General features: G+C 38.9%; 1 protein-coding gene and 1 pseudogene across 1 annotated transcript; one reads left to right on the top strand and one right to left on the bottom strand.

The window, feature by feature from the left end:
- LOC110514160 overlaps positions 1-11,301 on the bottom strand; it is a 209,545-nt pseudogene that overhangs the window by 168,675 nt on the left and 29,569 nt on the right.
- On the top strand, positions 299-7,981 carry LOC110513419 (zinc finger protein OZF-like). The gene is made up of 3 exons (XM_036941930.1): positions 299-582; positions 4,773-4,950; positions 5,499-7,981. The coding sequence occupies exons 1-3, from the start codon at positions 574-576 to the stop codon at positions 6,851-6,853; spliced, it is 1,542 nt and encodes a 513-aa protein (XP_036797825.1). The 5' UTR covers positions 299-573; the 3' UTR covers positions 6,854-7,981.

Genomic DNA, 11,301 nt, shown 5'->3' with positions numbered 1-11,301 from the left:
CAAAGAATTTCTCTAACCAAGCTGTTTTTGTTGTTTCTATAAATACCTTAGATTTGTGATTTTAGATTTTATTTGCAAATATAAAAACAATACAACCACACGTGGACATAATGCATTTACTATCATTCAGGATGATACTAAAACAGTGAAACATGTAATTTACAGTTTAAATAGATTCATGATATAATACAAACAGTTATTTTCTAGCATAATGACTCCCTAAACCGCCTCACCCACTTGAAGAGAGGTGTTGATGACTATGTACAGTAGGTGGCGGCACCTTTTAAACACCACAGAAGAAGCCGGAAAGCATCAACAGGAAGTACTTTGTTACCATCCTCTATCTAGTTTTCAAACCAAACACATTTCCACATCCTTTCCCAGGATGTTTCTAATGTAAGATTAGTCTAAATGAGACGTTCATTTGTCACAACTGAAATGGAGTTTTGATATTTATAAAGTTGTGGTCGAGCTTTTCTTTATCTGAACGTTGTGACAAAGAAAGTAACTAGCATACACATTTAGTGTCGTTGTTTATTTTTTCGAAAGAATAAGGTAACGTTAGCTTCCACGATGGATCGGGTAAGTTTGGTTGACTTTTATTAATAGTATACCTATGGTGGTGTTTTAAATGTCTATGTCCAGTTTTCACGTGTGATCCTCCACATACATGAGTTCGATTTGAACAGCAGGAGAAAATAAACCATGGTGGTAATTGTTATGGGTGTAAGATGGCACAGTGATGCCATCTGTTGGTAAATGTTCATTACTGCAACTCTTGTGTTTTACCGGGGTGCTTGAGATACCCGGATGCGTTGTGATGTACTGAACAAGACTGGTTACTCGCATCAATGCCTCTGTCTCGTCATTTAGCATTCAAACAGTAATTTCAGCCAAGTAGCCTACTAGCTCATCGCACACAGATAGATGATACAAGGCAATGCTCAACCGGCAGGTCAAGTCAGAACCAGGGAGAAATAATTAGGCATCGCCTACACCAATTATGTATCGGTTAACTTCTTTGAACACCTCAAATTGTTTCTTCAGATGTCAATTCGATCACACAGCGTTTATACACTAATTTGTTGCGCCCAAATAAAGAAAACGACCATTGAAAATAGGTGATTTTTGTTGCTAGGCTACCATTTAAAGTGCTGTTAGTTTGTGTTTGCGCGCGTCTTTATGCGGAAGTAACACAACAATGATAGCCAGTGTCGAAGAATGATATGGAGTTAATTTTAGTCAAATTATTGAGCATATCCTCCGCGCGAGTAAGCATCAAAAATTGTCCTTATTTAGCATATCAAGATCCTGATGTGGACCTCAGTCTAGAGCTTAAAATATACAATGTAGGCCTACTGTCAGTATTTTTCGTCATATTGAGAAAATAAGATGTCCACATAGGCCTATCACAGGATATTGAATGATTCCATATCCGCCCATAGGAAATGTCCATGTGTGATATTCAGAGTAATCCCAATATCATCTGTTTAAAAGAAAATAGTTGTGATATAGTTTTTTACATTAGAACTTGAAAAAACATTGGAACAAAGACATCTGGATTGTTTTGATACAGTTGAAGTCGGAAGTTTACATACACCTTATCCAAATACATTTGAACTCAGTCTTTCACAATTCCTGACATTTAATCCTAGTAAAAATTCCCTGTTTTAGGTCAGTTAGGATCACCACTTTATTTAAGAATGTGAAATTTCAGAATAGTAGTAGAGATAATGATTTATCAGCTTTTATTTATTTAATCGCATTCCCAGTGGGTCAGAAGTTTACATACACTCAATTAGTATTTGGTAGCATTGCCTTTAACTTGTTTAACGTGGGTTAAACGTTTTGGGTAGCCTTCCACAAGCTTCCCACAATAAGTTGGGTGAATTTTGTCCCATTCCACCTGACAGAGCTGGTGTAACTGAGTCATAGGCCTCCTTGCTCGCACATGCTTTTTCAGTTCTGCCCACAAATATTCTATAGAATTGAGGTCAGGGCTTTGTTATGGCCACTCCAATACCTTGACTTTATTGTCCTTAAGCCATTTTGCCACAACTTTGGAAGTATGCTTGGGGTCATTGTCCATTTGGAAGACCCATTTGCGACCAAGCTTTAACTTCCTGACTGATATCTTGAGATGCTGCTTCAATATATCCACATAATTTTCTATCCTCATGATGCCAACTATTTTGTGAAGTGCACCAGTCCCTCCTGCAGCAAAGCACCCCCACAACATGATGCTGCCACCCCCGTGCTTTCGTCGGCTTGCAAGCGTCCCCCTTTTTCCTCCAAACATAACGATGGTCATGAAACAAAAATATAAAGTTTTTAAAGTCATCAGACCAGAGACAATTCTAGTTCAATCCTTGTCCCCGTGTGCAGTTACAAACCGTAGTCTGGCTTTTTTTATGGCGGTTTTGGAGCAGTGGCTTCTTCCTTGCTGAGCAGCCTTTCAAGTTATGGCGATATTGGACTCACACACACGTTTAAAACCAAAGTCCCTGCCAAAAACAATGTAGTCCCATCAACCTAAGCTAAATATGTCTATCCATGGTGCTGATTTCTGTGTGTGCGTACAAATAAAATGAAAAAAAACGTGTTGTGTGTCCCAACTTATGTTCCCTGAACGGTCTTGGACTCTGTCGTACACGCGTACAGACAACGATCGCTGACATTGACACAGAAGCTGGCTAACGATAGCTAGTTCACATCCAAATGACAGTCCTACATTTTTGCAGAAAACATAGCTGATCCGTTCAAAACCAAATTGACACGCTGCTACCTTACAATGCAATAGACTTTTGCACCGCTAGCTAGCTACTCCATAGACCAAGCTATATTTAGAGCTAGCCATATTTCACTGTCCGGCAGGACACCACTCAAGCTGTAGCTGAGAAAACAAATAGACATGTAAACAGCATGTTGTGGACTGCAGTGAGAAAATGCATGCTGGCTAGTATCAGAACAAACTCAGTTTCAAACATCCTGAATAAATTAAAATAGTCTCCTTCTCCTGTCTTCTTTACAATTTTAATCCAAACCTGTGCAGATAAAGTGCCAAACTAAGAACTTTCCCAATTGACTGGCTTGATTATTTTCCCAGCTCCGATCTGGATGCTGGACTTGCCCATGTGTTGGATATCTGTGGGGGGCAAGAGAATATGTTATGAAATAAAAAAAAAATATTTCTCAGTAGCTTGCATTGCTAAAACAAAGGTTTAAGGAAATACAGGCAGGCACCACATTGCTACAAGACAAAATCATTTGGTCAATTAATCACGATGGTCTTGTAAGTATTAAAGCAGTGTGTTAACTTAATTTAAACTCAATAAATAAATCATTTTGAAGAGCCTGGTCCTTCCCCCCACCAGCAGCCAACCAGCAGTGTAGCTACCAGTCCCAGGGGTCCCCTCAAGGAGTTATACTGACAGACACCCGTAGGATACATTGCTTTATAAAATAAGCAACAACCACTCAGACCAATTCCAGGATTTAATTTAATAATATGTTTTGTAGTGTTAAATATGTCATTATAGTGTTGCATGTTTTATAGAGTTTAAAAAATGTTTATGGTGTTACATAATATTTTATAGTGTTAAAAAATGGTAGGTCTACATCATGTTTCTTTGTATCTGCAGGAACAGTTGCACCCATGGCCCTCACGCTAGCTCCACTTCTACCTACATAATATGTTAAGGAATCCCTAGTTATCTTTCCTTCCTCCCTAACTGTGCACTTGTTCACTTCCCTTCACTGATTTGAAAGGAAATGGCTGTTATAAAACATATGGTGGATTCTCCCACTATCACATGACTCCACCAATCCAATGACATTTTTTTCTCTCTCATTGGTACAATTTTCATAAGTATGTTGTAGATTTTCGTTACTGTAAGTACAACGATGTTCCTGTCATTTGTTGACATTACATTTAACTATCATTTAATCAAACTACTAAAAACTGAATTACGAAAGCAAAATTATAAAGTGTCAAGTGGACAATGTACTGCTGAAATACTTGGGTGTTAAATTACATTTTATTCCACTCATTATCTGAATGTTGTTGATTTTTAGATGTGGCTGCTGTTACAGTAACAAGTCACATAGAAAAGTGGATCTTGAGCAATGTTACATGGAGCAGAAATTGCACCAGGCTACACAATACCTTTTTACTGTAGGTGTCTACTACATGTTACAATACCCCTATATCTGATGGTTTATTCTATGTATGTACTGTATAAGGATACTGAAACTATGAGACTGACATTTTTCTCAACATTCTCCAAGTGGGATAACTAGCAGCAGTAGTTCTGGTGTTTAGGTTTTTCATCACTGGTTATTTGAACAAACCATGATTTAGCAGGTGTTAGTTACCATCTTTCACAGGGGACGTTTGGCCCTTATCAAGAGGGAGGAACTCCTCATTCTGGTTCTGCTCCTCGTTCTAGCATCTCCTAATCTCTTAACTCGGGTGAAAGATGTGTTCAACTCCAATGAATGCTCAATCAAGGTTCTGAACATAAAATGGGGCATTACAAGTGTCATCAGTTTTGGCATTTGTACTAAGAGTAAAAAAATATATAAACCACTTTCATTTGAAAAATGTGTGATTTGAAAAAATATGTACGTTTGTGGAAAGTAGTGAACGATTACACACTTCAGGAGAAATGGGGTACTATAAGGATGCAGCCATCAATCAGAGATTTAGACTAAAGTCATCACATTTTTTGGTCTAATGATATTCTATGTACAATACTTTCTGTGGTCACCAGGACAGAGCTAGTCCGTCCCCCTCCAACCTGCCAGAGTCCCCTGGTCACAACTCTCCTGGTAGCGCCTTACTGCTGGATCTGAAGAGGGTGTTTGTGCAGCTGGTCGACTGCAGGAAAACAGCAGGGCAGAGTGGAACTGTGAGAGAAGGACACGAGGAGGGAGATTTGATTTCATCAAGTAAGAACAATGGGGTGTGTGGATGAAACTACAATCTGATTCTGCAACTTCTGTTAATTCATTGATAAACAATATATACTCAGTTTATTAGGTACACCAATCTAGTACCGGATCGGGCCAGCCTTTGCCTCCAAAACAGCCTGAATTCTCCGGAGCCTGGACTGCTGCTGACTGGATGTTTGCTTTTTTGATGCACCATTCTTGGTAAACGCTGGATACTGTCGTGTGTGAAAAGTCCAGGAGTGTGGCTGTTTCTGAGATTCTGGATCTGGCGTGCCTGGCACCGGCGATCATACCTCGCTTAGATCACTTGTTTTTCCCATTCTGATGTTCAATCAAACAGGAACTTAATGTCTCTGCCTGTCTGTCTGCTTTGTATAGCAAGCCATAGCCACGTGACTCACTGTCTGTAGGAGTGACCTATTTTCATGAACTGGGGAGTGTACCTAATAAACTGTGCACTGAGTGTATAATGATATATTGTTGATGTTTGTTTGTTTTATGGACCCATTATTCCAAAACCTAGTTATTCAATGTCTGTTTCACAGGGGACTTTCCTAACCGTCGCTCTCTCAGTGGGAGGGACTTATCATCTGGGGAGCTTCAACAACAACATGTTGCTGACGAGGCAGAGAAGAGTGTCTCCCAATCAGAACACCTCAAACACCAGCACAGACGTACAGGGAAGAAATCTCACCACAGCTGCTCTGACTGTGGGAAGAGTTTCACTACACGAAGATCCTTCATAACTCACCTGCGTATTCACACCGGAGAGAAGCCTTATCACTGTTATCAGTGTGGGAAGAGCTTCAATCAGTCAGGCAACCTGACAGCACACCAGGTAACACACACTGGAGAGAAGCCTTACAGCTGTGATCAGTGTGGGAAGAGTTTTGCTGTATCAGGACACCTGAATAGACACCAGCTAACACACACTGGAGAGAAGCCTTATAGCTGTGGTCAGTGTGGAAAGAGCTTCAATCAGTCAGGCAACCTGACAGCACACCAGCTAACACATACTGGAGTGAAGCCTTATAGCTGTGATCAGTGTGGGAAGAGCTTTGCTCGGTCTCGAGAGCTGACAACACACCAGGTAACACACACTGGAGTGAAGCCTTATAGCTGTGATCAGTGTGGGAAGAGCTTTGCTCAAGATTCCAACCTAACTAGACACCAGGTAACGCATACAGGAGAAAAGCCTTACAGCTGTGATCAATGTGGGAAGAGCTTTGCTCAAGCTTCCAACCTAACTACACACCAGCGAACACACACAGGAGAAAAGCCTTATAGCTGCGATCAGTGTGGAAAGAGCTTTGCTACATATAACACCTTCAAATATCATCTGAGAATTTATGAAGGGGAGAAGCCTTACCCCTGCCTTGATTGTGGGAAAAACTTTGCTAGTGCAGGAGCCCTAACCATACACCAGCGTGTACACACAGGAGAGAAGCCTTATAGCTGTGATCAGTGTGGGAAGAGCTTTGCTGTAGCTTCCACCCTGATTATACACCAGCGCATACACACTGGAGAGAAGCCTTATAGCTGTGATCAGTGTGGAAAGAGCTTTGCTGTGGTTTCCACCTTGAATAAACACTATCGCATACACACTGGAGAGAGAACTTATGTCTGTCTATGTGGAAAGAACTTTGCTCGAGCTTCCACCCTGATTATACACCAGCGAACACACACTGGAGAGAAGCCTTATAGTTGTGATCAGTGTGGAAAGAGCTTTGCTGAGTCAGGGACCCTGAATTCACACCAGCGAACACACACTAGAGAGAAACCCTATGTCTGTCTATGTGGAGAGAGCTTTACTCATTTAGGGAATATTAGAAAACACCAGAAAGCAAAAATGTGCCATATTTCAACTCCCTCCTATTTGACACCATTTCCAGATCCCTAAATAAAGGATCAATAGAAAACATCTAGTGAACAGTCATATCCATCTCCCATTCTTAAACAGTTGACTTAGTCTGATCACCATGGTAACCTCTGTGCAGCATAATATGCAGCTCTGATCTAGGATCAGGTCTCCCCTGTGTCTATGTAATATCACACATTGATCTAAATGGATAAATGTTATCATTGGAAATGTCATAGTGAACCTGTGGGGGGATGTCGATAATTATCTTCTTTCATGTACTCATGATAATACTATTATTATTAAATGTCATTATGTAGAATAATGTTTCAACAATAGGTGTATATTCATGTATTCAATTAATCAATACATTCAATCCAATTATCTTCTAAACCAGAAGTTATCACTTAAATGGTGTATTTTATAAATCTATATTGATTAAAATGATCCTAAATCTAATCCATGATATATTGGATAATTATTTCCATGAGTTCAAGGCAAGATCTATGTATACTGTGTCTTGTATCAACGGTTAATGTAATAACTTTTAAATTTATAATGTAATAAAACTGGTAAATGTAACATCTTGTTGGTTAATATGATAAAATGTTGTCTAATAACCTTTTCCACTTAATGTAATAAGTTATTGGTATCAGGTTACAACTTTTTAAAATTAATAACGTAATAACTTACTTGTAATAACACCTAAACCAATGTTTAATGTTTACTTCACCAATGTTAATGCACATACCACCCTCCACCAATTTCAAACCCACACACACAAACCTATGCCCTTGTACTCTAACACGAACAAGCACGCAGTTATAGACACATACATTGAAAAAATGTAATAATAATAATAACAATTCATCTGTAGTTCTTATAGTCAATGAGACAGGGGGCTCGGTCGGGCAAGAGAAAGGAGGATTGGGAATCTGCAAATAACAATAAGCTGAACTCTGTCTAGCAGAAACATCTTTGTATTAGCAACTATTAATAATTAGTTTATATTGTGTTAAAGTTAAGAGATGTCACCCTGGGCGGGGTGAACCATAGTAGGGGATATAAAGAGAAAACACCATCTTGAGAACTGAGTGTCTTGTTTGTAAATTGCTGTAAGTGTAAACTCCGGGTTGCAAACTATATTAAACAAACTAACCTCTGATCAAAGAAGTTTCCTGTGGTCACTTGTATGAACATATGCAGAAAGTGTAAGGAATTTCTGCCCTGTTGTTACTATTTCTATTCATTACAGAATTTCTCTAACCAAGATGTTTTTGTTGTTTCTATAAATACCTTAGATTTTGATTTTAGATTTGATTTGCAAATATAACAACAATACAACCACACGTGGACAAAATGCATTTACTATCATTCAGGATGATTCTAAAACAGTGAAACATGTAATTTACAGTTTAAATAGATTCATGATATAATACAAAAGTATTTTCTCGCGCAATGACTCCCTAAACCGCCTCACCCACTTGAAGAGAGGTGTTGATGACTATGTACAGTTGGTGGTGGCACCTTTTAAACACCACAGAAGAAGCCGGAAAGCATCAACAGGAAGTACTTTGTTACCATCCTCTATCTAGTTTTCAAACCAAACACATTTCCACATCCTTTCCCAGGATGTTTCTAATGTAAGATTAGTCTAAATGAGACGTTTATTTGTCACAACTTCAATGTAGTTTTGATATTTATAAAGTTGTGGTCTAGCTTTTCTTTATCTGAACGCTGTGACTAAGAAAGTAACTGTAGCATACACATTTAGTGTCGTTTTTTCTTATTTTTTAGAAAGAATACAGTAACGTCAGCTTCCACGGTGGATTGTGTAAATTTGGTTGACTTTTATTAATAGTATCCCTATTGTGGTGTTTTAAATGTCTAGGTCCAGTTTTCACGTGTGATCTTCCACATCCATGAGTTCGATTTGAACAGCAGGAGAAAAGAAACCATGGTGGTAATTTCAGCCAAGTAGCCTACTAGCTCATCGCACACAGATGGATGATACAAGGCAATGCTCAACCGGCAGGTCAAGTCAGAACCAGGGAGAAATAATTAGGAATCGCCTTCACCAATTATGTATATAAACCCTGGATTGCTGATGCTATATATTGGCCATTGAGGCTTTGAAGGCACCGGTTAACTTCTTTGAACACCTCAAATTGTTTCTCCAGATGTCAGTTCGACCACACAGCGTTTATACACTACTTTGTTGCGCCCAAATAAAGAACACGACCATTGAAAATAGGTGATTTTTGTTGCTAGGCTACCAGTTACGGTGCTTTTAGCTTGTGTTTGCGCGCGTCTTTATGCGGAAGTAACACAACAATGATAGCTAGTGGCAATGATATGGAGTTCATATTAGTAAAATTATTGAGCATATCCTCCGCGCAAATAAGCATCAGAAATTGTCCTTATTTAGCATATCAAGACCCTGATGTGGACCTCAGTCTAGAGCTTAAAATATACAATGTAGGCCTACTGTCAGTATTTGTCGTCATATTGAGAAAATAAGATGTCCACATAGGCCTATCACAGGATATTGAATGATTCCATATCCGCCCATAGGAAATGTCCATGTGTGATATTCAGAGTCATCACAATAACATCTGTCTAAAAGAAAATAGTTCTGATATAGTTTTTTACATTAGAACTTGAAAAAACACTGGAACAAAGACATCTGGATTGTTTTGAAACAGTTGAAGTCGGAAGTTTACATCCACCTTATCCAAATACATTTGAACTCAGTCTTTCACAATTCCTGACATTTAATCCTAGTAAAAATTCCCTGTTTTAGGTCAGTTGGGATCACCACTTTATTTAAGAATGTGAAATTTCAGAATAAAAGTAGAGCGAATGATTTATCAGCTTTTAATTATTTCATCACATTCCCAGTGGGTCAGAAGTTTACATACACTCAATTAGTATTTGTTAGCATTGCCTTTAATTTGTTTAACGTGGGTCAAACGTTTCGGGTAGCCTTCCACAAGCTTCCCACAATAACTTGTGTGAATTTTGTCCCATTTCACCTGACAGAGCTGGTGTAACTGAGTCAGGTTTGTAGGCCTCCTTGTTCGCACACGTTTTTTCAGTTCTGCCCACAAATTTTCTATAGGATTGAGGTCAGGGCTTTGTGATGGCCACTCCAATACCTTAATTTTGTTATCCTTAAACCATTTTGCCACAACTTTGGAAGTTTGCTTGGGGTCATTGTCTATTTGGAAGACCCATTTGCGACCAAGCTTTAACTGATATCTTGAGATGCTGCTTCAATATATCCACGTAATTTTCTATCCTCATGATGCCAACTATTTTGTAAAGTGCACCAGTCCCTCTTGCAGCAAAGCACCCCCACAACATGATGCTGCCACCCCCGGTGCTTCACGGTTGGGATGGTGTTTTTCGGCTTGCAAGCCTCCCCTTTTTCCTCCATACATAACGATTGTCAGTATGGCCAAACAGTTCTATTTTTGTTTCATCAGACCAGAGGACATTTCTCCAAAAAGTACAATATTTGTCCTCATGTGCAGTTGCAAACCATAGTCTGGCTTTTTTTTTGGCAGTTTTGGAGCAGTGGCTTCTTCCTTGCTGAGCGGCCTTTCAGGTTATGTCGATATAGGACTCTTTTTTCTGTGGATATAGATACTTTTGTACCTGTTTCCTCCAGCATCTTCACGAGGTCCTTTGCTGTTGTTCTAGGATTCATTTGCACTTTCCGCACCAAAGTACGTTCATCTCTAGGAGACAGAACGCGTCTCCTTCCTGAGCGGTATGAAGGCTGCGTGGTCCCATGGTGTTTATACTTGCGTACTATGTAAACGTCTGACCTACTAGAATTGTGATACAGTGAATTAATCTGTCTGTAAACAATTGTTGGAAAAATTACTTGTGTCATGCACAAAGTAGATGTCCTAACTGACTTGCCAAAACTATACTTTGTTAACAACAAATGTGTGGAGTGGTTGAAAAACAAGTTTTAATGACTCCAACCAAAGTGTATGTAACCTTCCGACTTCAACTGTATATATCCTAACTTCACTTTACAAGGTTCTCTTCAAGAGTCCAGATATTTTTATTGGCTGAGGCCCAGTAAGGTTAGCCTCGTAAATACCGGACTGATTACCGCTGTGCTAGATTTGTGTTTGGTGGAGGGTGGTATGTGCATTAACATTAGTAAAGTAACACATTAAAACATTGATTTCGGTGTTTTTACATGATCGGTTGAAGTTATTACATTATTCATCACAAAAGTTGTTACTCACCGGACTGATAATGTAACTTATTACATTAAATGGAAAAAGTTATACTATAACAATTCCACATTTTATCATATTAACCAACAAGACATTACATTTACCAGTTTTATTACATTGTAAATCGAAAAGTTATTACATTAACCGTTGTTACAAGACACAGCATACAGAGTTCATGCCTGGGCCTCATGGATATTATTATCCAAAATAATATTGATTAGTTTTAGGAAC

Source organism: Oncorhynchus mykiss, chromosome 13 (genome assembly GCF_013265735.2).
Source record: "Oncorhynchus mykiss isolate Arlee chromosome 13, USDA_OmykA_1.1, whole genome shotgun sequence".
Taxonomy (NCBI): Eukaryota; Metazoa; Chordata; class Actinopteri; order Salmoniformes; family Salmonidae; genus Oncorhynchus; species Oncorhynchus mykiss.
The sequence above is the reverse complement of the archived record's forward strand: the minus strand, read 5'-3'. Positions and strand labels throughout refer to the sequence as shown.

Coding starts and splice junctions, on each gene's coding strand:
- LOC110513419 (XM_036941930.1), top strand. Junction 4,951..5,498: donor GGGAGATTTGATTTCATCAA/GTAAGAACAATG, acceptor TCTGTTTCACAG/GGGACTTTCCTAACCGTCGC.